General features: G+C 45.4%; 2 protein-coding genes across 2 annotated transcripts in view; one reads left to right on the plus strand and one right to left on the minus strand.

Moving 5' to 3' along the window:
- The window catches only part of slc49a4 (solute carrier family 49 member 4), a 106,090-nt gene extending 104,036 nt beyond the window's left edge, over nt 1-2,054 (minus strand). The window contains exon 1 of the mRNA XM_072445253.1: nt 1,654-2,054. Within this exon, the coding sequence (XP_072301354.1) occupies nt 1,654-1,969 (316 nt within the window). The 5' untranslated portion in view covers nt 1,970-2,054. The remainder of the gene's footprint in view (nt 1-1,653) is intronic.
- Nucleotides 2,055-3,610: 1,556 nt separating this feature from the next.
- On the plus strand, nt 3,611-26,395 carry hspbap1 (hspb associated protein 1). The gene is made up of 7 exons (XM_072445254.1): nt 3,611-3,800; nt 5,677-5,861; nt 9,102-9,238; nt 12,366-12,537; nt 17,732-17,815; nt 23,447-23,557; nt 24,508-26,395. The coding sequence occupies exons 1-7, from the start codon at nt 3,611-3,613 to the stop codon at nt 25,135-25,137; spliced, it is 1,509 nt and encodes a 502-aa protein (XP_072301355.1). The 3' UTR covers nt 25,138-26,395.
- Nucleotides 26,396-26,958: the final 563 nt, after the last annotated feature.

Below are 26,958 nucleotides of genomic sequence, written 5' to 3' on the forward strand. Positions count from 1 at the left end.
GTGCTTTGGGACTGAATATATTCAGAAATATTGGACAGAGATTATCAACGAATTGCAGAATGTTTTTGACACCATCGTCCCAGAACTATGTAACTGGGCCTTAAAACTCCTGCCATGGACGGAATGAACGGATGTCTTTGGAATGTACCACTGGCAGTTGGGGGAAAGGCGTCACAAAAAGATGTATAACACAAACTGCGCCGATGATTAAGGACTGGACCGACACCATAACTGACACGCGGACCAATGGAAAAAAGAAAAAAAGCACAGACTCAACTTGAAAATGGACAAATTTGACAGAAATTGGACTAAATGGGACTTAAGGCTTTGTGTGCCTTAACTTCCTTTTTTTTTTTGGATGCCCCACTTTCACAAATTCTGTATTTTCTGGAGTATAAGTGGCAGCAGCCAAAAAATGCATAATAGAGAAGAAAAAAACATATATAAGTCGCTCTGGAGTATGAAATGCGGTTGCAAGTGTGAAAATAATAAATAATATCACATATAAGTCGCTCCAGAGTATAAGTATATAAGTATAAATATAAGTATAAGTCCCAGGGCAAAACTATGAAAAAAGGTGTGACTTATAGTCCGGAAAATACGGTAAATTCAATTCTACCTGATGCGTTTCTCTCTGGTCTTGTCTTACTTATTTTTGTTGTTTTATGTTTTGTTTTGTGATTTGTTTGTTTTCTTTTTATTGTTAAGTTAAAAAATGACAACAATCAAAGGAAAACCACGTCACGTTCATGTATGACAATAACAGGCTAAACTGCATTGGTATTTCCTACACTCTCTCCTGGTTCACTTCGCAACTCAAATCTAATATAATGTGACACCTTCTCGGTCTACGCTGGTGTAAGCACGACATCCACTTTCATTGCTACACGGAACTAGCAATTAACTAACTAGAACTAGGAAGCTAACTTTCACGTCCTCTTCTCTTGCTCATCACACCACAACCTACTAAGTGTACTATTTTATCGTTTTTAATGTTTGTTTGTTTTTAACGCGATGTTCTGTGCAGTTTTGGTTTTCTGAAAGGCACTTACAAATAATGTGCTGTCAAACGTCCTTGTCCTGCACAGATTGACCTGCTACGGTTGTGCAATTATTCACATTCTAATCAAGACCAAGATTGGGTCATTTCTAATTATCAATGATCAGTTTGATTGATCAGTAAAAGCGCGTGGTTTGGAGCAGAATTCAAACTTTGGAGGAATAAACTGGACTGTCTTTGAGTTGAACGGCGCTGATAAAAGAGGATCTTACTCATGTTCAGGAATATACTGAGAGCCATTATATTTGGACAATGTGGTAACTATTATTTGTCATTTTGAAAGAGAGAAAGAAACTAAAAAGAGGATAATTTACCTCTCAATAATAATAATAATAATAATAATAGTAACAAGCTCATGGTGGTGAAATCACTGTCAAAACACCATGGATGAATCTGAAGCACTAAAACACTCACATCAATAGGGGACAATTCAGATAAGGATTAGTCAAAAACATCAAAAAAAACTGCAGAAACATTGCATTCTACCCCAGATAACCTATTGTACTTTGCAAAAACACACACACACACACACACACAAAATCCATAGCAACAACGCGACACGGTCCACCTCAGGAACAGTGTGTACCGAATACCTCGTTTATCCATGAGCCACATGAAGAGCAGCCAGGGCGCGAACCCGACCGGACCCCACAGCACCAGCACCGCGATGTCCGACTTGGTGAACCCGTAGGCGTGCGCGGCCGAGTTCTGGATGGGCCCCCAAAAGTTCCACACCATCCCCTGCATGAGCCCCAGGAGGGAGAACAAGGTCAGCACCAGCCATCTTCGCCTGTACACTCTGCCGTGGACGATCGGCGGCGGCGGCGGCTGCTGCTGCGCGCTCGGTTCGGCTAACGACGGCACCAGGAGCGGTTCCCTCTCCGCCTCGGTGCTCGACGCGGCACCCATGGTCGTTGTTGTTGTTGTTGTTGCTGCTGCTGTTGTCTGTTTGTTTGTTTGTGTTTTGACGTGATCCCCGGTTGTCGTGGTCCCGGTTACGCGCGTGGAAGAGAAGCGAAAAGCGAGAAAGCGCGACGGGAAACAGCCGGGATCAAAAACAAAACAGAGCAGTCTCACGTCGTTCACCTCGCTGCGCATGCGTGAGGAGAAGTAGGGCGAACAGTGAAACTGGAGACATACCGTCGCCATTTTGGATCGTGCGTCGCCTTGAGTGCAACGGCGAAAATGCGACGGTGAAGAGCCAAAATGGAGGTGTTTGCGTTAAAGTGGAATTTGTGAAACTTCGCCGTGTCATGTGACGTTTGTTTACTTCCGTGTAGTCGCGACCAACACGTGTAGTGAAAGGTGAGTACACTTTTCTGACAATACAACTGGCTTTCTGAGAATTGAGTTATAAGTGTATTGTTTGCTCAGATAACGCAATGTTTGATCTTACATAAACAGAATGGTAAATGCTTCTTAAAGTCTAAAACGTAGTGAACACAATTATATTTCCGATTTGACTCAACATTTGGCCTGTTTGTCCCCAGTTAATTTTTTAAAGTTTATAATTGTACTTCCTGGTTGGACGTGGGCAACAAATATGACGTAGGCAGAGGTAATTCCACAACCGATACCTAGCAACCATAGTGAAAACAAAAGCCATATAAATTACACAATATAAGATATGCAATATAACACCTTTATTTTGGTGAATGATTTTCAGAAAATTGCGTCAGTGAAGTGTAAATTGCCTTCAATGGCACGTGACATCACAAAGGGAATCAGCTCTAATTCCTGTATTTTTAAAGTTTTTGTTTTTCTAATTTTCTTCACAAACTGCAACTTAACAGAAGTAAAACTGTGCTAAATATTTACCGCAGGTGCTATCCTTCCAATTAAATCAAAATCAGTAAAACAGGAGAACGTATAAGTTAACTTTTAGATGAAGGAGCCATAGATACAGAGCTGGAAAACATTCTTTTTATAATAATTGATTAAGACCCTGACTTAGTAATGCAAGCTGTGATGAATGAGTTAAGTCATGTTATAGCTGTAAAAGGTTGTGCAGCCCTTGCTCAAACTATGAGAAGGTACATACATACATACATACATACATACATACATACATGTACATATACACATTGATTGAAGATCTTGGCTAAAACATAGAAGTCATGATTTTTCAGACTTTCATAATTTTTTACCACTCAAAAAATTCTCCTATCCACGGTATTTATTTACAATTAAATATTTTAATTTGTTTCAATTTTAAAATAAAAACATATCAAACAAAGAACGCTAAAAAGTGACAGAACACGAGCAGAGAGCAGGAAACAAAAATGGAAAAAAACAAAAAGGCAGCATAAGAAAATTAAGGCATATTATGGCCAAAATATTTGACATAATTCATAATAAACAAATTGTAAAGTTATATATATTTTTGCTGCGTTTCAAGAGTTTTATCTCAGCAAAAATGAACTCCTTTTTTCCAAGGTAAATGTAAACACGTGGATAAAAATCTCACAAGAACATTTTCCTTGCGCCTAATTCCATTTCCCTCGTCTGTAAGAAAATATTTGTCATGATGCTTATATTTTCTTTCAGACCATGGCTTCTCCGGTGAAACCCTTCAGTCCGGGCGAGGCCTACGCGATCGTCCGGCAGCTGCAGCAGCCGGCCGTGTTCATGCACATGACAGACGACTGGCCCGTGCGGCGGTGGACGGCGCAGCACCTCGACCTCTGTCTGAAGGACAAGGTCATCACGTTCAGACTGGGCAAAAGGCACGAGACCAACAGTAAGGATCAAATGTGCCAATGTTCTAACCCACGGTGCAGATTTAAAATGATCTAATACGCAATTATTCAAAAAGTGTTGTTTATTCATAAAAAAAGACCTTGGAAAAACATGTATTGGTGTACTGTAGATCTGACCTGTAACGTCTCTATGGAGATAGATACCGTATTTTCCGGACTATAAGTCGCACCAGCCAAAAAATGCATGATAGAGAAGAAAAAAACCATATATAAGTCGCACTGGAGTATGAAATGCAGTTGCAAGTGTGAAAATAACAAATAATATCACATATAAGTCGCTCCGGAGTATATAAGTAAGTATAAATATGAGTATAAGTCGCTCCCCGGCCAAAACTATGAAAAAAGGTGCGACTTATAGTCCGAACAATACGGTACGTTTAAAGGGCGTATGACAGGTTTTTATGATTTTCTAATGTTGGTGTTATTTTTTATTTATTCCTGTTGTACATATAAATTATAGTTTTACACCAATCGAGCAGGTATTTGTGGAGGAAAGTTTAGAAATGTGTAGAAAATGATAACATGAAGTGACATCACAATCATTCCAGACAAGGTTTATGCATAAATTACACAAAATAAACAACTTTTTTTACCCTTTAAACACAATGCGACTCATACTCCAGTGCGACTTATCTACGTTTTTTTCTTCTCTATTATGCATTATTTGGCTGGTGCGACTTATACTCCGGAAAATACGGTATTTGCAACAGAAAAACGTGACAAATATCAAGCCTTAAAATATTTTGTTTGGCTATTTTTACCGGTCGATAAGTTGACATAGTAATTATCGTAACAGGCTCATCATAAAAATGTAAATATTTTGTAAAAGGTGCATTTTTCGACGTACTGCTCGGACCAAGCTAAGGTAGACCGACTAATGCAATTTTTTTCTTTTAGTTTAGACAAAGATGTTCGCCGCATCGATGACGGCGCATTTTCCCAGCGTGCATTGCATCTTTCTTCCAGATTTGAACACTCTCATTTAGACCGTGGTTAGTCAAACCTCAGGGGACAATCGCTTCCTATAATGATCACTTTCAAATGTCACTTCTCGAATGAAAAAGAGAACATTTTAATCAATCCTCTGCTTGTTCTCTGCCGAGCTTTTATTCAATTACAGGGTTTTTATTGTTCAAAAATGCCTGAAAAGAAAGAGGCGGATTGTGTTTTTGTTTTTTTTTACCGGAAAAGTTACATAAATGCACCTTTTCACAATAGAAACGGAAGCTAATTGTATTCCTACATCATCTACCGTATTTTCTGGACTATAAGTCGCACCTTTTTTCATAGTTTTGGCCGGGATGCGACTTATACTTATATTTATACTTATATACTTGTACTCCGGAGCGACTTATATGTGATATTATTTGTTATTTTCACACTTGCAACCGCATTTCATACTCCAGTGCAACTTATATAAGTTTATTTCTTCTTTATATGCCTTTTTTTGGCTGGTGCGACTTATACTTATATTTATACTTATATACTTCGTTATACTTGTACTCCGGAGCAACTTATATGTGATATTATTTGACTTGCATATGTTTTTTTCTTCTCTGTTATGCATTTTTTGCTGGTGCGACTTATAGTCCGGAAAATACGGTATTTCTGCTGCAGCCGGTGTCGAGAGAGCCAGAATATAAAGGATAACGTAAAAAACGGTTATAGAATGCGTTGCTTACTGACACTAAACCGCACAAACAATCGCTACAGGAATGATTGTTTTTTTCTCACATGAAAACGGCTTCAACCAAATTTCACGCTCTCCCGGTGATTTATCAGCGCGCGCTCACCGTGTCGCCGGCGGAATCGTCTTTTGCACGTTATTTATTGTCGATTTGGTTCCACTTTTTGCAGCGCCCCTGTTTGAGACGCAGTGCTCGTTTGTGGGCGCGACGCTGGGGCAGTTCCGGTGGTGGGCGGAGGGGAAGGCGGGGCGGGACGTGGGCGCATTCTCCGCCTTCCCCAAAGCCGACTACTGGGCCTACGCCGATTACAAGTACGTGGCCCAGGTGTTTGAAGCCGCGCCCGCCGTGTTTGAGGTGAGAGCGTGTTCCGAAGAAGAGTGTTTTCACATTTTTTGTTACTCCGTTTTGTACGTTAAAGGCGCTCTACTCCATTTCTTTCATTCTGCTTTATTTTGAAAGCGACAGGATGTTGTTTCTTTAAGCTTGCTCCTTTTACGTCAGAAAATAGGTACTTTTTTGTTTCATGATCAAATCCAACAAACAAAATCTGTATAAATTGCATGAATAAATGTTAATACCCGATAATACTTTTATTTTGTCAAATTATTGTTTAAGTCTGGAAATGTGTTGTCTCTGCATTTCGATGGAATCTTTTTTTTTTTTCTGTCTTTCTCGCTCTTTTTGTTCGTTCTTTTTTTTACGGTATAGCGTGAAACACATACTTTGAAGACGTACAACTACAGAAGACGTACGACTACAAAAGACGTACAACTGCAGGAGACGCACAACTGCAGAAGACGCACAGCAGAAGACGCACAACAGAAGACGTACAACTACAGAAGAAGACGTACAACTACAGAAGAAGATGTACAACGACAGACGTACAACTACAGAAGAAGACGTACAACGACAGAAGACGTACAACGACAGAAGACGTACAACGACAGAAGACGTACAACGACAGAAGACGTACAACGACAGAAGACGTACAACGACAGAAGACGTACAACGACAGAAGAAGACGTACAACGACAGAAGAAGACGTACAACGACAGAAGATGTACAACGACAGACGTACAACTACATAAGACGTACAACTACAGAAGAAGACGTACAACGACAGAAGACGTACAACTACAGAAGAAGACGTACGACAGACGTACAACTACATAAGACGTACAACTACAGAAGAAGACGTACAACTACATAAGACGTACAACTACAGAAGAAGACGTACAACGACAGAAGTCGTACAACGACAGAAGACATACAACGACAGACGTACAACTACAAAAGACGTACAACTACAGAAGACGTACAACGACAGAAGACGTACAACGACAGAAGACGTACAACGACAGAAGACGTACAACGACAGAAGACGTACAACGACAGAAGACGTACAACTACAGAAGAAGACGTACAACGACAAACGTACAACTACAAAAGACGTACAACTACAGAAGAAGAAGTACAACAACAGAAGGCGTACAATGACAGAAGACGTACAACTACAGAAAACGTACAGAAGACGTACAACGACAGTAGACGTACAACGACAGAAGACATACAACTACAAAAGACGTACAACTACAAAAGACGTACAACTACAGAAGACGTACAACAACAGAAGACGTACAACTACAGAAGACGTACAACGACAGAAGACGTACAACTACAGAAGACGTACAGAAGACGTACAACGACAGTAGACGTACAACGACAGAAGACATACAACGACAGACGTACAACTACAGAAGAAGACGTACAACTACAGAAGAAGACGTACAACGACAGAAGACGTACAACGACAGAAGACGTACAACGACAGAAGACGTACAACGACAGAAGACGTACAGAAGACGTACAACGACAGAAGACGTACAGAAGACGTACAACTGCAGAAGACGTACAACGACAGTAGACGTACAATAACAGAAGACGTACAACTACAGAAGACGTACAACGACAGAAGAAGTACAACGACAGAAGAAGTACAACGACAGAAGACGTACAACGACAGAAGACGTACGACAGAAGACGTACAACTACAGAAGACGTACAACTACAGAAGACGTATAACGACAGAAGACGTACCGAAGACGTACAACGACAGAAGACGTACAACGACAGAAGACGTACAACGACAGAAGACGTACAACTACAGAAGACGTACAACTACAGAAGAATGACATAGAAAGAGGGAGTCAGTTTCCCTTTTCTACCGGCTCTCTTCACCTTTAATAAATTACCCGTTCACTGCTGGAATTGAACCACTGACCCGCTAAAATTCAATTAGCAAAACCTACACCCATCTGCCGCAGAGATAAACACGCAAAACACTTCTTGGCAACGTCCCGCCAACGGCAAATGATTTGTTTTTATACAGAAACAAACTTCTCCCAAAGTAACACGCATATTTACGAAGTTTTTAACGCCGACAAACGATAAACAACTCGGGACACCGCTCCCCGTAATTAACCGCTCCTATTTACTGAAACGGCGTCTTATCACCTCCTTTCATATTAAAACCGACACTCAGAGCCAATATATTCCTTCATTATTATTCCCATTTTTTACCCTGTTTTGACATTTCCAATTAAAACGTTAAGCTTTGGCCCGCGGCGATTTATTATTAGCTACTATTCTTGTCCGGCAGTAGCTTAACATTTAAAGTAAAGCGGTCCTCGCCCAGATATTTATTTCATTTTTGCCTCGGTGATGCGTTTTATTGGCCGTCCACCTGTAATTACGAGCTGCCCACTTCCTTGCCTTTGAGGAGGAAGACATTTTAAAGGGATGAATTGCGGCGTATGGATTGCGCCCCGAAGCAAACCTTTTTTTAATTCACAGAAAACTGCAAATGTGCTAAATGCTACGTTGTTGAAGATGGCCATAAAAGGGACACCGTCGGGTTGTGATTGACGGTCGTTACAGCTTTTAAAATATGCTATGAATTTGGGGGAAAGTGCATCGTTTTCAAGTCGTTTTTAGAGATGGTTCCGGGTCTTTTTTTGGTCGGTTTTCTCTCCCTGGGGAAACGACAACATCGTACAATCTGCGCCTAAAAAAGAGGTTTTATTCTTCCATCGAATCCACTTCATTCACAGATTTTCCCTGGGACATTGTGGCTTTAAATGCTGTTTTTTTCTTTGTAAAAAGCATTTTTTCTCCCACAAAGACATAAATATCAGACCTTAAAGCAGCTCCTAAACACACCAAACTTTACAATCTTGGACTCAACACGATTTTGACGTTACGTGCTGTAGGATTTGTTCATATCTATTTCCAAACCTGATTTATTCAAGTTTGAAGTCCAGAAAATGAGGGGAAATTAGAATTGTGAAGGCGCATTTTCAGTCACATCTACCGGTAGTTTCATCAAAAACAATCACATCAACAAGTTAATAAAAATGCATTTGTCTCTAAAAAAAAAAGCTTAAATGTAATTTTAAATCATGTAACAGAAGATTACTGTTACTGTTACTACACAAAATATATGTAAAGTAACAGTAACCAATTAGACAATGTATGAAAGTCGTTTTTTGTCCCTGTTGTGAATAGTTGGTGTTGATTTGAATCTGTTTCTTGCAGGATGTAAAGTGGTCCGACTTTGGTTTCGAGGGCCGCAGTGGCAAAGAGAGCACTTTGTGGATCGGGACCGAAGGAGCCAACACGCCCTGTCATCTGGACTCCTACGGGTGCAACCTGGTACTGCAAGTGCAAGGACGGTAAGATGTTATGACGGAATAAAACCTGATTTATACACAGACTTTATGGACAAAAATAAGGTCAGGGCGCACGGTTTTAGCGGAGCTCAAGGATGCAGGGGGGTGACATTGGGGGATACCGCAAAGTCGCGCAGGGGAAGGACTCGTCGTGCTTGTCGCAGCCGTCGTGTAGCGCAGTCATTTAAGTAGAATGTTTTTAGAAACTGTCACACCTTTTCTACGATAACTGTATTTCCATTAAAGGGATTAGTAAATGGAACGAGCTGGATCATGAATCAAAAACGTCCTATTCATGCATCAGAAGTGACGTGACACTCTCGTTGCTGCTGCCATCTTGAGGACAAAAGTCGCATGTTCACTGTGGGCGGGGCCAACAAAAAGTCTCAAAACAAAGGATTCTTTCTCTTCTGTCACGTCCTCAAAGACCCTGTGTGTCCAGAAATGTGTGACTGTGGTCAGGAGGGACCAGTGGACTTACAGAGGTCACTCCAGACTGAGCTGTTTGTTTCAGGTCGTTAGAAGCTAATGCTAATGCTAGTTTACATGTTATTGCGCGGCTATGCTAATAAACCTTAGCCTACTCGCAGACAGTTTTTTAAGGAGCCTCATTTCCAACTGTCCGGGTGATGTATTTTAGGATCAGACACAAAGTCCGAGCTCTTGAAAGCTTTGAGGGCGTGTCCGGTGCAGAGGGCGTGTCCGGTGCAGAGGGCGTGTCCGGTGCAGAGGGCGTGTCCGGTGCAGAGGGCGTGTCCGGTGCAGAGGGCGTGTCCGGTGCAGAGGGCTCATGGCCAAGAAAGAGCAGATGGAAATGTCCACAAATGTTTTTTTAAAGTTTTATTTGCCGTTTTTCATGACTTAACGGTTCAGAGACGCATAAATCACAGGACTGAAACCCATCGCGACAACGGAAGACCTTTTTACAACATTTTTACAACAGGTTTATGTTTAAAAACTATTGAGCTCTGAAATGAACCACGCATATTGGTCTTTTTGTTGTTGTTGATGCTTTTATCTGCAAATCGAGTCTTCTTGTGTTGTGGGACTGAAAAAGTTTGCTGTTGATCTGCTTCTTTTCTTGAAATTCATATGTTTTATTGTTTAATACTACTACTTTAATACTGCTACAACCTCTACTATTGGTATGGTACGACATGGACATGAAATAACTCAAAAACTCCAATTATAAATGTAGTTCAGAGCTGGTTCTTTCGATGAACCTCTTCTCAAGTTCTTATTTGACGAGAAAGACAGTGGTTTATTTGTAAGGTTTTTTCTCTCTTGACCTTTGACCTCCGAAACGTCTCACCAGCTGCAACGGTTTTGACCAAAGCAAAACAAGAGAAAACGTAGCCTGAAGTCGCCTGCGCTGGGACCAGTCTAAAAAGGTTACGTATTCTCTCGACTTTCACCACAATATCTGAAAACGGCGCTGGATATTTCCCCCGTATCGATCCGAGGAGAAACGGGCGGTGGCAGTAATAGTAATAGTAAAAAATAAACTGCGCTTTCAGTCGTGCGCTCAACACGACGGGGCCGTAGATCTGAAAAGGCGAGGGGTAAACAAACGGATGCGTCACACTCTCCGATTTGCAATTTGCCCTTTAGGTTTTTATCAGCGATTTCCTGAGAACGAACGGCTTTGTTATTTGGTTTGACTGATAATGAAAGACCGGCTGTTTTCACATCTAAATTGAAATGCGATATTTGGGTTTTTTCTGGCTGTTGATGCGTGACGCGGGAAGGAGGGAGATAAAATAGTGCCCTTGATAGAAAGAGTGTCGCATTCAGGTTTATAACAATGATAGTTACTAGTTAATAATGGTAATTGCAATTTTTTTACTATATTGGTTTGTACATTTAAGCTGGAACTATGTTTTTATGGCTCAGTTTACGTTTTCTTTGCATTAACGGGAACTTTTCCTTAAAGTCCCATATGAAGGTTCTTTGTTTTTATAATAATGACTTAGTTTGGTGGTAAAGAACCTGTGGTAACTATTTATCATAGTTTTACTTCTGTTAAGTTGGAATTTGTGAATTTTTGGGGGGAAAAATAAGAGTTTAAAATGCTGAATCCCTCTGTGATGTCATCAGTGTGCGACGTGACATTGAAAACACACAGTTTACACTTACCCGACACTTCTCTGACTGAGATCCAAGTCCTTGTGACAGTTTAAACAACACATTTCACTAAAACGTATTAAACACAATTATATTTCAGATTTGACTCAACATTTTGCCCGTTTGTCCCCAGTTTGACCCATTTTTGTGAAGTTTATAATTGTACTTCCTGGTTGGACATGAGCAGCAAATATGACACAGGTAGAGGTCATTCCACAGCTGTTTCCTAGCAACCAGACTGTAAACAAGAGCCACAATCCACATAAATGATTTGACACACAATAATACCATATAACTGATTTATTTGTTGAACGATGATTTAAACTGTCATAAAAGTGTCAGTTAAGTGTAAATTGTCTGTGTTTTCAACGGTACGTCGCACACTGATGACATCACAGAGGGATTCAGCTCTACTTCCTGTCATTTTAAACTTCCTTTTTTTCAAAATGTCTTCACGAACTGGAACTGAACGGAAGTAAAACTATGATAAATATTCAGCACAGTCAGAATTAAAAAAAGCAGAAGAACCTTCATATGGACTTTAACTCTTTGTTTGAGCCGTAGACGGTCGAGTAATTAACATCTACGACTCGTTTATGATTCTGACTAACTACGTTTCATTCTGTTTTCTTTAAAAATACGGTTCACGTAGAAAAAGGTTTATTGGGATCGTCGCGCTTCATAATGTGTTCTCGTGACAGCTCTGCTCCTGAGAACAGACCGTTAAGCAAAGAATTCATTGAAAAAGCAAGTAATGAGGAAGCTAATTCTGACTTTGTTACAACTGAGAGTGAATATGAGGCAACGTGTGAATTCACAAGCTTTAGGTTCAGAATAACTGAGGAACAATAAGAAGATGAGGCCAACAAATGAAGCAGACGGAGAGGAAAAGTCACCACCTGGATTCAGTCATTTATGCTTTATTCAGAAGAGACAAACTGAGTATAAATGTGGCTAAATCGTCTGCTCTTGGACAGATAAAAGTAAGATTTGTTCCTTGTTCTAGGAAGCGCTGGCTCCTGTTCCCGCCCGAGGACACGTCCAGGCTGTACCCGACCAGGATCCCGTACGAAGAGTCCAGCGTCTTCAGCCGAGTGGACGTCCAGAACCCGGATTTGTGCCGCTTCAGGGACTTCAGCGGGGCCCGGGCGCACTGCGTGACCCTGCTGCCCGGACAGGTGAGGGCCCCACCTTCACCTATGTTTTAAACCACTCCGGTCGAGTTAAGAGACTGGTATTTAGAGAGACATACGGACTTTTCGGAGATTTTAACCCGGTTCCCGCGTCAAAAACACCTGGAGTAACAATTAGCTTCATTCACGCTGGTTCAGCTCGACCCGTTCACGAGCTCGTCTGCTCTGAGCCTCACAGACGGTAGTTCCCTCCGCTGCCAGCAGGGGCAGCGCCAGTGTTAGATCTAAAGGTTAAACGTTTGATTTAATGTCAATTTTGTGTCATAAAAGTAGAATAAAGATTTTGACTCCTTGTCCCAAGTGTCCTCTCTCCCCTCCCTCTGTCTCTCTCCCCTCCCTCTGTCTCTCTCTCTCCCTCTGTCTCTCTCTCTCCCTCTGTCTCTCTCTCTCCCTCTGTCTCTCTCTCTCCCTCTGTCTCTCTCTTTCTCTCCTCCCTCGCTCCCTCCCTGTCTTCCTTCTCAATCCTCTCCATCTTTCGCTCTCTCTTTCACCCTGTCAATCTTCCTTCTCTCTCTTTGCTATACCCCTCCCTCCCTCTTTTCCTCTCGCTCTCTTCTGTCTTGTTTCCTCTTAACCTTTCTCCCTTTGTCTTACTCCCACATTCTCACTTCTCCCTCGCTCTATCTTCTCTTTCCCTTATCCCTGCTTCTCTTCCTCTCCCCCCCTCTTTTGAGTTTCTCTACTTTCTTCTCTCTCCTCCTCCTATCTGACTCTCCCACTCTCTCTCCTCCCTCTCCCTGACACTCCCCCTCTCCCTCACTTTGACCCCCCCCTCTCTGACTGGATGCAGTGCTGTGATTGGCCACAGGGTGTTGCAGACACACAGATGGTTCATTTCATTGTCAGAGCTCCAGCTCCTGAAGGACAAAACAAAGTGTCTGGAATCTGAACTCTCAAAGTCCAGATGAAACATTCAGGAAAAGATGCTGAAAGCGCCACATTTGTCCAGACTCAAGATATGCCCCCTCCTGGCCTCCTCCTGGCCTCCTCCTGGCCCCCTCCTGGCCCCCTCCTGGCCCCCTCCTCCTCCTCCTGGCCTCCTCCTGGCCCCCTCCTCCTCCTCCTGGCCTCCTCCTGGCCTCCTCCTGGCCTCCTCCTGGCCTCCTCCTGGCCCCCTCCTGGCCCCCTCCCGGCCCCCTCCTCCTCCTCCTGGCCTCCTCCTGGCCCCCTCCTGGCCTCCTCCTGGCCTCCTCCTGGCCCCCTCCTGGCCTCCTCCTGGCCTCCTCCTGGCCCCCTCCTGGCCCCCTCCTCCTCCTCCTGGCCTCCTCCTGGCCCCCTCCTCCTCCTCCTGGCCTCCTCCTGGCCCCCTCCTCCTCCTCCTGGCCTCCTCCTGGCCCCCTCCTGGCCTCCTCCTGGCCTCCTCCTGGCCTCCTCCTGGCCCCCTCCTGGCCTCCTCCTGGCCTCCTCCTGGCCCCCTCCTGGCCCCCTCCTCCTCCTCCTGGCCTCCTCCTGGCCCCCTCCTCCTCCTCCTGGCCTCCTCCTGGCCCCCTCCTCCTCCTGGCCTCCTCCTGGCCCCCTCCTGGCCTCCTCCTGGCCCCCTCCTGGCCCCCTCCTCCTCCTCCTGGCCTCCTCCTGGCCCCCTCCTCCTCCTCCTGGCCTCCTCCTGGCCTCCTCCTGGCCTCCTCCTGGCCCCCTCCTCCTCCTCCTGGCCCCCTCCTCCTCCTCCTGGCCTCCTCCTGGCCTCCTCCTGGCCCCCTCCTCCTCCTCCTGGCCTCCTCCTGGCCTCCTCCTGGCCTCCTCCTGGCCCCCTCCTCCTCCTCCTGGCCCCCTCCTCCTCCTCCTGGCCTCCTCCTGGCCTCCTCCTGGCCCCCTCCTCCTCCTGGCCTCCTCCTGGCCTCCTCCTGGCCTCCTCTTGTCTCGCTCCAGGTCCTGTATGTTCCCTATAGTGGGTGGTTTTATTACATGCAGCAGAGTTCCTCCTGCCTCCTCCTCCTCACCTGGCTCCGGGTCCCATATGTCTTCTGTTGTGGGTGGTTTTCAGTTCCTCCACTGACGCGTTCTCCTCTGAATCTTAAGGAGTTTTCTCTGGTCAAAGCTCAGACATGAATGAACCTGGACGTCTCTGAAGCCGACCAATCGATGAGTCCAATTCAATCAAGTCTCAGGGACCAAGAGGGAGAGGGACATGCTGCCATCTAGTGGAGGGAAAGGGACATGCTGCTGCCATCTAGTGGAGGGAGAGGGACATGCTGCCGTCTAGTGGAGGGAAAGGGACATGCTGCTGCCATCTAGTGGAGGGAGAGGGACATGCTGCTGCCGTCTAGTGGAGGGAGAGGGACATGCTGCTGCCGTCTAGTGGAGGGAGAGGGACATGCTGCCATCTAGTGGAGGGAGAGGGACATGCTGCTGCCGTCTAGTGGAGGGAAAGGGACATGCTGCTGCCGTCTAGTGGAGGGAGAGGGACATGCTGCCATCTAGTGGAGGGAGAGGGACATGCTGCTGCCGTCTAGTGGAGGGAAAGGGACATGCTGCTGCCGTCTAGTGGAGGGAAAGGGACATGCTGCTGCCGTCTAGTGGAGGGAAAGGGACATGCTGCTGCCATCTAGTGGAGGGAGAGGGACGTGTTGCCATCTAGTGGAGGGAGAGGGACATGCTGCTGCCATCTAGTGGAGGGAGAGGGACATGCTGCCATCTAGTGGAGGGAGAGGGACATGCTGCTGCCGTCTAGTGGAGGGAAAGGGACGTGCTGCTGCCGTCTAGTGGAGGGAGAGGGACGTGCTGCTGCCATCTAGTGGAGGGAGAGGGACGTGTTGCCATCTAGTGGAGGGAAAGGGACATGCTGCCGTCTAGTGGAGGGAGAGGGACGTGCTGCTGCCATCTAGTGGAGGGACAGGGACGTGTTGCCATCTAGTGGTGGGAAAGGGACATGCTGCCATCTAGTGGAGGGAGAGGGACATGCTGCTGCCATCTAGTGGAGGGAGAGGGACATGCTGCCATCTAGTGGAGGGAGAGGGACATGCTGCCGTCTAGTGGAGGGAGAGGGACATGCTGCTGCCGTCTAGTGGAGGGAAAGGGACATGCTGCTGCCGTCTAGTGGAGGGAGAGGGACGTGCTGCCATCTAGTGGAGGGAGAGGGACGTGCTGCCATCTAGTGGAGGGAGAGGGACGTGCTGCCATCTAGTGGAGGGAGAGGGACGTACTGCTGCCATCTAGTGGAGGGAGAGGGACGTGCTGCTGCCATCTAGTGGAGGGAGAGGGACGTGCTGCCATCTAGTGGAGGGAGAGGGACATGCTGCTGCCATCTAGTGGAGGGAGAGGGACGCGCTGCCATCTAGTGGAGGGAGAGGGACATGCTGCCATCTAGTGGAGGGAGAGGGACATGCTGCCGTCTAGTGGAGGGAGAGGGACATGCTGCTGCCGTCTAGTGGAGGGAAAGGGACATGCTGCTGCCGTCTAGTGGAGGGAGAGGGACGTGCTGCCATCTAGTGGAGGGAGAGGGACGTGCTGCTGCCATCTAGTGGAGGGAGAGGGACGTGCTGCCATCTAGTGGAGGGAGAAGGACATGCTGCTGCCATCTGGTGGAGGGAGAGGGACGTGCTGCCATCTAGTGGAGGGAGAGGGACGTGCTGCTGCCATCTAGTGGAGGGAGAAGGACGTGCTGCCATCTAGTGGAGGGAGAGGGACGTGCTGCTGCCATCTAGTGGAGGGAGAGGGACGTGTTGCCATCTAGTGGAGGGAGAGGGACATGCTGCTGCCGTCTAGTGGAGGGAGAGGGACATGCTGCTGCCGTCTAGTGGAGGGAGAGGGACATGCTGCTGCCGTCTAGTGGAGGGAGAGGGACATGCTGCTATCTAGTGGAGGGAGAGGGACGTGTTGCCATCTAGTGGAGGGAGAGGGACGTGTTGCCATCTAGTGGAGGGAGAGGGACATGCTGCTGCCGTCTAGTGGAGGGAGAGGGACATGCTGCTGCCATCTAGTGGAGGGAGAGGGACATGCTGCCGTCTAGTGGAGGGAGAGGGACATGCTGCTATCTAGTGGAGGGAGAGGGACATGCTGCTGCCGTCTAGTGGAGGGAGAGGGACATGCTGCCGTCTAGTGAAGGGAGAGGGACATGCTGCTGCCATCTAGTGGAGGGAGAGGGACATGCTGCCGTCTAGTGGAGGGAGAGGGACATGCTGCTATCTAGTGGAGGGAGAGGGACATGCTGCTGCCGTCTAGTGGAGGGAGAGGGACATGCTGCCGTCTAGTGGAGGGAGAGGGACATGCTGCTGCCGTCTAGTGGAGGGAGAGGGACATGCTGCTGCCATCTAGTGGAGGGAGAGGGACATGCTGCCGTCTAGTGGAGGGAGAGGGACATGCTGCTATCTAGTGGAGGGAGAGGGACATGCTGCTGCCGTCTAGTGGAGGGAGAGGGACATGCTGCCGTCTAGTGGAGGGAGAGGGACATGCTGCCATCTAGTGGAGGGAGAGGGACATGCTGCCGTCTAGTGGAGGGAGAGGGACATGCTGCTATCTAGTGGAGGGAGAGGGACATGCTGCTGCCGTCTAGTGGAGGGAGAGGGACATGCTGCCGTCTAGTGGAGGGAGAGGGACATGCTGCCGTCTAGTGGAGGGAGAGGGACATGCTGCTGCCGTCTAGTGGAGGGAGAGGGACATGCTGCTATCTAGTGGAGGGAGAGGGACGTGTTGCCATCTAGTGGAGGGAGAGGGACATGCTGCTGCCGTCTAGTGGAGGGAGAGGGACATGCTGCTGCCATCTAGTGGAGGGAGAGGGACATGGTGTGTTTCTTCTGTAATGGTCATTGTAATGAAGTAGTTTTGACTTTACTTCCTTATTGATTCCGAGCAGCTAAACCAGGCTAAATTCTGTAAAACGCCTGACTGAAGCTGAGACTCTTTTATTGTATTGTTTTATTTGTGGTTTTGGAGAATGTTTGATTTGACTAAAAATAAATGGTTTGTAGCTTTCTTTTCATGCGTTCCTTCCCAGGAGAGTTAGATGATAGTTTTTGTTTTTTTATCAGATTAACAGAGTCTGTCCAGAATTTTAAGGGGTTAGGACTATAAAGGTCTGAGCCAGGTCTAAAAAGGACTAAACCAGGTCCAAACCAGGGCTAAACCAGGGCTAAACCTGGACTAAACTGGGACTAAACTGGGGCTAAACCAGAACCATCAGTGATTCATAGAGACTGAAACGACTTTTTCCTCATCGTTCCTGTTTTTCCTTCTTCTGTTGCAGGTTCTGTTCGTTCCCAGACACTGGTGGCATTTTGTGGAGTCAGTGGATCCTGTGACTGTCAGTGTCAACTCCTGGATCGAACTGGTAAATATCACAATCTCAAATACTGTTACACGTCTGACTGTGTCGTGTGTACTTCTGTATTTGTACTGTCAAATACTGTTACACGTCTGACTGTGTCGTGTGTGTACTTCTGTATTTGTACTGTCAAATACTGTTACACGTCTGACTGTGTCGTGTGTGTACTTCTGTATTTGTACTGTCAAATACTGTTACACGTCTGACTGTGTCGTGTGTGTACTTCTGTATTTGTACTGTCAAATACTGTTACACGTCTGACTGTGTCGTGTGTGTACTTCTGTATTTGTACTGTCAAATACTGTTACACGTCTGACTGTGTCGTGTGTGTACTTCTGTATTTGTACTGTCAAATACTGTTACACGTCTGACTGTGTCGTGTGTGTACTTCTGTATTTGTACTGTCAAATACTGTTACACGTCTGACTGTGTTGTGTGTGTACTTCTGTATTTGTACTGTCAAATACTGTTACACGTCTGACTGTGTCGTGTGTACTTCTGTATTTGTACTGTCAAATACTGTTACACGTCTGACTGTGTCGTGTGTGTACTTCTGTATTTGTACTGTCAAATACTGTTACACGTCTGACTGTGTCGTGTGTACTTCTGTATTTGTACTGTCAAATACTGTTACACGTCTGACTGTGTCGTGTGTACTTCTGTATTTGTACTGTCAAATACTGTTACACGTCTGACTGTGTCGTGTGTGTACTTCTGTATTTGTACTGTCAAATACTGTTACACGTCTGACTGTGTCGTGTGTACTTCTGTATTTGTACTGTCAAATACTGTTACACGTCTGACTGTGTCGTGTGTGTACTTCTGTATTTGTACTGTCAAATACTGTTACACGTCTGACTGTGTCGTGTGTACTTCTGTATTTGTACTGTCAAATACTGTTACACGTCTGACTGTGTCGTGTGTGTACTTCTGTATTTGTACTGTCAAATACTGTTACACGTCTGACTGTGTCGTGTGTACTTCTGTATTTGTACTGTCAAATACTGTTACACGTCTGACTGTGTCGTGTGTGTACTTCTGTATTTGTACTGTCAAATACTGTTACACGTCTGACTGTGTCGTGTGTACTTCTGTATTTGTACTGTCAAATACTGTTACACGTCTGACTGTGTCGTGTGTACTTCTGTATTTGTACTGTCAAATACTGTTACACGTCTGACTGTGTCGTGTGTGTACTTCTGTATTTGTACTGTCAAATACTGTTACACGTCTGACTGTGTCGTGTGTGTACTTCTGTATTTGTACTGTCAAATACTGTTACACGTCTGACTGTGTCGTGTGTGTACTTCTGTATTTGTACTGTCAAATACTGTTACACGTCTGACTGTGTCGTGTGTACTTCTGTATTTGTACTGTCAAATACTGTTACACGTCTGACTGTGTCGTGTGTACTTCTGTATTTGTACTGTCAAATACTGTTACACGTCTGACTGTGTCGTGTGTGTACTTCTGTATTTGTACTGTCAAATACTGTTACACGTCTGACTGTGTCGTGTGTGTACTTCTGTATTTGTACTGTCAAATACTGTTACACGTCTGACTGTGTCGTGTGTGTACTTCTGTATTTGTACTGTCAAATACTGTTACACGTCTGACTGTGTCGTGTGTGTACTTCTGTATTTGTACTGTCAAATACTGTTACACGTCTGACTGTGTCGTGTGTGTACTTCTGTATTTGTACTGTCAAATACTGTTACACGTCTGACTGTGTCGTGTGTACTTCTGTATTTGTACTGTCAAATACTGTTACACGTCTGACTGTGTCGTGTGTACTTCTGTATTTGTACTGTCAAATACTGTTACACGTCTGACTGTGTCGTGTGTGTACTTCTGTATTTGTACTGTCAAATACTGTTACACGTCTGACTGTGTCGTGTGTACTTCTGTATTTGTACTGTCAAATACTGTTACACGTCTGACTGTGTCGTGTGTGTACTTCTGTATTTGTACTGTCAAATACTGTTACACGTCTGACTGTGTCGTGTGTACTTCTGTATTTGTACTGTCAAATACTGTTACACGTCTGACTGTGTCGTGTGTGTACTTCTGTATTTGTACTGTCAAATACTGTTACACGTCTGACTGTGTCGTGTGTGTACTTCTGTATTTGTACTGTCAAATACTGTTACACGTCTGACTGTGTCGTGTGTGTACTTCTGTATTTGTACTGTCAAATACTGTTACACGTCTGACTGTGTCGTGTGTACTTCTGTATTTGTACTGTCAAATACTGTTACACGTCTGACTGTGTCGTGTGTACTTCTGTATTTGTACTGTCAAATACTGTTACACGTCTGACTGTGTCGTGTGTGTACTTCTGTATTTGTACTGTCAAATACTGTTACACGTCTGACTGTGTCGTGTGTACTTCTGTATTTGTACTGTCAAATACTGTTACACGTCTGACTGTGTCGTGTGTGTACTTCTGTATTTGTACTGTCAAATACTGTTACACGTCTGACTGTGTCGTGTGTGTACTTCTGTATTTGTACTGTCAAATACTGTTACACGTCTGACTGTGTCGTGTGTGTACTTCTGTATTTGTACTGTCAAATACTGTTACACGTCTGACTGTGTCGTGTGTGTACTTCTGTATTTGTACTGTCAAAAAAAATGTCGAAAAGGAACATCTAGACCTATTTTTTGAGTGTTCCAATCACAATATTCAAACAATCCAACAGAAATGTGTTAAAACGTGTAATAGTTGAGGTTAAATATCAGACAAATGTGAAATGTCTGTCAAATCTGATGAATTTGCTCAAAAATATCACTTTGACTCTTTAGTTTACAACATACATTTCTTTCCATTTTCCTTTTTCAATGAGTTATTTTCTTTAACAAACTCAATAATTCCGTCAATATTTTGATGATCTAATCGTACAACTAACTATATTTGTTCAACCAACAGAAAAACAGAAGATACAGTTATTTAAATGCATAATTATAAAGCCTATTTCAGTGATTCTCTAACTTTTAAAACCACAAATATTTCCGAGTGCCAGATCCAAATCAGGTGTGAAACAGGATTATTGTAGGTGTAAATCAGATCTAAATCAGGTGTGAAACAGGATTATTGTAGGTGTAAATCAGATCTAAATCAGGTGTGAAACAGGATTATTGTAGGTGTAAATCAGATCTAAATCAGGTGTGAAACAGGATTATTGTAGGTGTAAATCAGATCTAAATCAGGTGTGAAACAGGATTATTGTAGGTGTAAATCAGATCTAAATCAGGTGTGAAACAGGATTATTGTAGGTGTAAATCAGATCTAAATCAGGTGTGAAACAGGATTATTGTAGGTGTAAATCAGATCTAAATCAGGTGTGAAACAGGATTATTGTAGGTGTAAATCAGATCTAAATCAGGTGTGAAACAGGATTATTGTAGGTGTAAATCAGATCTAAATCAGGTGTGAAACAGGATTACGCTTTTGTTTAACCAAAGATATGGATTGAATTGGTTGTAAATTCAGTGCAGTCCGTTTTCCAACTCGAGGAGCACGAACGACCACGTGAACACGAACGACCACGTGAACACAACACGAACGACCACGTGAACACGAACGACCACGTGAACACAACACGAACGACCACGTGAACACGAACGACCACGTGAACACGAACGACCACGTGAACACGAACGACCACGTGAACACAACACAAACGACCACGTGAACACGAACGACCACGTGAACACGAACGACCACGTGAACACAACACAAACGACCACGTGAACACAACACGAACGACCACGTGAACACGAACGACCACGTGAACACGAACGACCACGTGAACACAACACGAACGACCACGTGAACACGAACGACCACGTGAACACAAACGACCACGTGAACACAAACGACCACGTGAACACGAACGACCACGTGAACACAACACAAACGACCACGTGAACACGAACGACCACGTGAACACAACACAAACGACCACGTGAACACGAACGACCACGTGAACACAACACAAACGACCACGTGAACACGAACGACCACGTGAACACGAACGACCACGTGAACACAAACGACCACGTGAACACGAACGACCACGTGAACACGAACGACCACGTGAACACAACACAAACGACCACGTGAACACGAACGACCACGTGAACACGAACGACCACGTGAACACGAACGACCACGTGAACACAACACGAACGACCACGTGAACACGAACGACCACGTGAACACAACACGAACGACCACGTGAACACGAACGACCACGTGAACACGAACGACCACGTGAACACGAACGACCACGTGAACACAAACGACCACGTGAACACGAACGACCACGTGAACACGAACGACCACGTGAACACAAACGACCACGTGAACACGAACGACCACGTGAACACGAACGACCACGTGAACACGAACGACCACGTGAACACGAACGACCACGTGAACACAACACGAACGACCACGTGAACACAACACGAACGACCACGTGAACACGAACGACCACGTGAACACAACACGAACGACCACGTGAACACAACACGAACGACCACGTGAACACGAACGACCACGTGAACACGAACGACCACGTGAACACGAACGACCACGTGAACACAAACGACCACGTGAACACAAACGACCACGTGAACACGAACGACCACGTGAACACAACACAAACGACCACGTGAACACGAACGACCACGTGAACACAACACAAACGACCACGTGAACACGAACGACCACGTGAACACAACACAAACGACCACGTGAACACGAACGACCACGTGAACACGAACGACCACGTGAACACAAACGACCACGTGAACACGAACGACCACGTGAACACGAACGACCACGTGAACACAACACAAACGACCACGTGAACACGAACGACCACGTGAACACGAACGACCACGTGAACACGAACGACCACGTGAACACAACACGAACGACCACGTGAACACGAACGACCACGTGAACACAACACGAACGACCACGTGAACACGAACGACCACGTGAACACGAACGACCACGTGAACACGAACGACCACGTGAACACAAACGACCACGTGAACACGAACGACCACGTGAACACGAACGACCACGTGAACACAAACGACCACGTGAACACGAACGACCACGTGAACACGAACGACCACGTGAACACGAACGACCACGTGAACACGAACGACCACGTGAACACGAACGACCACGTGAACACAACACGAACGACCACGTGAACACAACACGAACGACCACGTGAACACGAACGACCACGTGAACACAACACGAACGACCACGTGAACACGAACGACCACGTGAACACGAACGACCACGTGAACACGAACGACCACGTGAACACGAACGACCACGTGAACACGAACGACCACGTGAACACGAACGACCACGTGAACACAACACAAACGACCACGTGAACACAAACGACCACGTGAACACAACACAAACGACCACGTGAACACAAACGACCACGTGAACACGAACGACCACGTGAACACGAACGACCACGTGAACACAACACGAACGACCACGTGAACACGAACATACGTGTGCGGCGTGTGAACGAGCGTCTGAACATCGAACACTTGAATTAAAATGATGGTTTGTGGCGTTTCCCGCGGCAGGAGGCGGACCACGAGGCGCGAGTGAGCGAAGCCGTGACCAGAGCCGTCGTCTGCGCCTTCAAAACCGCCCACAGCGACGACAACCAGGACGACTGGCTCAACCCCACCGAGGCGAGACACGCGTTTCCACAACTCTCACCCCCCACCCCCCGTCCCCGCCCAAAGTTGATTTTTTTTTTTTAATGAATATGAGGCATTGTTTATTCTTTTGTGACGTTTTTGATTTAAAGGGAACATATTCTGCAAAGTTTTAACCATGTTCTAACGTTGTTCCCTCATCACAAACTCACCTGCAGCAGCATTTAGCTTTGTTCACACTAGTTTATTGAATCCTGGTTAAAATCTGACTCTCCTCGATAACTGAGGTTTTCTCCATCTGTGACGCGGCTCTGAGAATCTTTTCAACTCCATAAATCATCTCCAGATTCTGTCTTCTGAGACCCAGAAGTGGGAGGTCAGCCTGAAATACGCTGAAATGATGTGTGTAATTTACTCCGTCTCCAGTAGATGGCACCATAACTCAGTTAGTCCTGGGGGAAACAGAGATCCAAATGTGATTTTGTTTTAAGATGTCAAACTAAAGGTACTAAAGAGCATGTTTAAAGGCCAATGACAATACAAATAATGCCTCTGTCTTTGTTATAAAACATCTTTATAATGTGTTTTTAGTCCAGATCACGATTCTCAAAATACGACAATGTTTTGATGAATCATTCAAGCCTCATCTGAATCCTCTCATAACTGAGTTTTTACATTATTAGTAGTATTATTTGTCTTATGCCAGCTATTTTTATTTTATTTTTATTTTCTTCCCTCCATTCCCTATTAAAACATGAGAGGACCTGTTTACAGGAGTTTTTGTTTATAAGAGTTCTTCTATTAAGAGTTATCTGTCCTTTCCTCTGTATCTACTGCGTTGTAACACTAAAATATCCCCATGTGTGGACATTAAAGGCATAACTTATCTTATCTTAATCCAATCTAAACTTATATTTTGAGTTCATATTTTAAAAGGAAGAGAAATAAGTACAATTATTCTCCATGTCCCTCTTGCGTTGCAGGCAGGCGTCTCCTCTCACGGTGAGAACATGCAGTACTTGAATCTTGCGTTGAAGTCTTTTGCTCATAAACACTCCTCCTCTTCGTCCAAACGTCTCCCCCGTCCCGCCCGCGACACCCAGCCGGTCAAGCGCGTCTGCACCGGACACATTTCACCTCCTTCTCCCCCGTTCGGACCTCATCTCACAGCGGTGCGTCCTCAGCTTCCTGTCCAAGCCGCCGCGACCAAAAAGACCCGGAAATGTGCCAAAACAGGCCCGGAGACGGAGAGGCCCGAGGGAGCGTCTGTTTTGGATTGTGACGCGGAGAGGGCGGGTCCAGGGCGGGGCGAGGAGGCCAGCGAGGAGGCCAGCGAGGAGGCCAGCGAGGAGGCCAGGGAGGAGGCCAAAGAGGAGGCCAGGGAGGAGGCCAAAGAGGAGGCCAGGGAGGAGGCCAGGGAGGAGGCCAGGGAGGAGGCCAAAGAGGAGGCCAGGGAGGAGGCCAGGGAGGAGGCCAGGGAGGAGGCCAGCGAGGAGGCCAGAGTGAGCACTAACGATTTGCTGGACTGTCTGGTGCATCCGGAGGTGATCCGACTCGTGACAGAGCTGCTGATACAGAGACAAGGAGGCGACAGAAGGACGACACCGGACTAGAGACACGACCACGTCACTATCATTTCTCCAACGAGTATTTGAGACAGAAAAACATGTAATACACGAAAGAAAGAAAGAAATGAATCAGCTTTTTGAGACAGATGTGGGACCAAAGGTGTTTTCTCATATGGCAGTACCAAGAAGTAGAAGAAGAAGAAGCACTAAACCAGGGCTAAACCAGGGCTAAACCAGGGCTAAACCAGGACTAAACCAGGACTAAACCAGGACTAAACCAGGACTAAACCAGGACTAAAACTAAACCAGGACTAAACCAGGGCTAAACCAGGACAAAACCAGGGCTAAACCAGGGCTAAACCAGGGCTAAACCAGGGCTAAACCAGGGCTAAACCAGGTCTAAACCAGGACATCCCAAAAAATTCTCCAGTCCATGTTTAGTCTTTTTTTTTCTGTTCTTTCTTTCTTTTTGTGCACTGTAAACCTGGGCAAAAAAACAAACTAACGTTGAAATTCACAATAAAATATATTTTTTTACTGTCCACTATTTGTTTTTAAATGTATTCTTTTCCACAAAACCCAAAGGTAGTCCATCCGCTCATCACATTCATACCAGTCGTACTTTACGGTAGATGCCGCGATAGAAAGATCTGGAAAAAACTAAAACAAAAATACACAACACATAATGGGTCAACTAACCCAGCAGTTTCAGGAACCGCGGCACTGCCATATAGCCTCATGGCTAACCCTAACCCCTAAACCTGACCCTGACCCTAAACCTGACCCTGACCCTAAACCTGACCCTGACCCTGACACTAACCTTAACCTTAACCCGGCGCGGTCTAAAACGGCGCGGTCAAATAGCGCAGCAGCGGTACAAAATAACATGGCAGTTTCGGCCGCGCACCGCGGCTCTGTAAACACTCCCTTGAAAAAAAGTTAAATTCCAGAGGACAAACGCTCCGATAACATGCCCCTCCCCCTAGCGATTATTCTCTCCAAAGTTCACTGATAATGAATTGAGATTTTAAAACATGCAAACATAAAACTGATCTTGTCTTAGCTCTAAAAATAAACAAAAAATCCCAGCAAAACAATTATATTTACATATAATAATAAAAATATATATACAATTTCCCTCAAAAACACAGCATTATATTTCTGGGAGTGTTGACAAACGAAATACCACTGACTGTGACCAAGAGCGTAACAAACCCAAAACTCAGCCACAATCGGGCAATAATAGTGTTTTTGGAGCTAAAGCGTCACAGTCATTTCTCCTCATGAATCAGTTTAGTTTGTCCAGTCGGAAAATGAACTAAAAGATAATTTTCCAGCTATGGTTTAGTCCTGAACCTGCTATATTAGTCCTGGTTTAGTCCTGAACCTGCTATATTAGTCCTGGTTTAGTCCTGAACCTGCTATTTTAGTCCTGGTTTAGTCCTGGACCTGCTATTTTAGTTCTGGTTTAGTCCTGGACCTGCTATTTTAGTCCTGGTTTAGTTCTGGACCTGCTATTTTAGTCCTGGTTTAGTCCTGGACCTGCTAGTTTAGTTCTGGTTTAGTCCTGGACCTGCTATTTTAGTTCTGGTTTAGTCCTGGACCTGCTATTTTAGTCCTGGTTTAGTCCTGGACCTGCTATTTTAGTCCTGGTATTTTAGTCCTGGTTTAGTCCTGGACCTGCTTTTTTAGTCCTGGTTTAGTCCAGGACCTGCTATTTTAGTCCTGGTTTAGTCCTGGACCTGCTATTTTAGTCCTGGTTTAGTCCTGGACCTGCTATTTTAGTTCTGGTTTAGTCCTGGACCTGCTATTTTAGTCCTGGTTTAGTCCTGGACCTGCTTTTTTAGTTCTGGTTTAGTCCTGGAC

Source organism: Eucyclogobius newberryi, unplaced genomic scaffold, assembly GCF_026437365.1.
Source record: "Eucyclogobius newberryi isolate DKJ021-1_F unplaced genomic scaffold, fEucNew1.0.hap1 SCAF_14, whole genome shotgun sequence".
In the NCBI taxonomy this organism is placed as follows: Eukaryota; Metazoa; Chordata; class Actinopteri; order Gobiiformes; family Gobiidae; genus Eucyclogobius; species Eucyclogobius newberryi.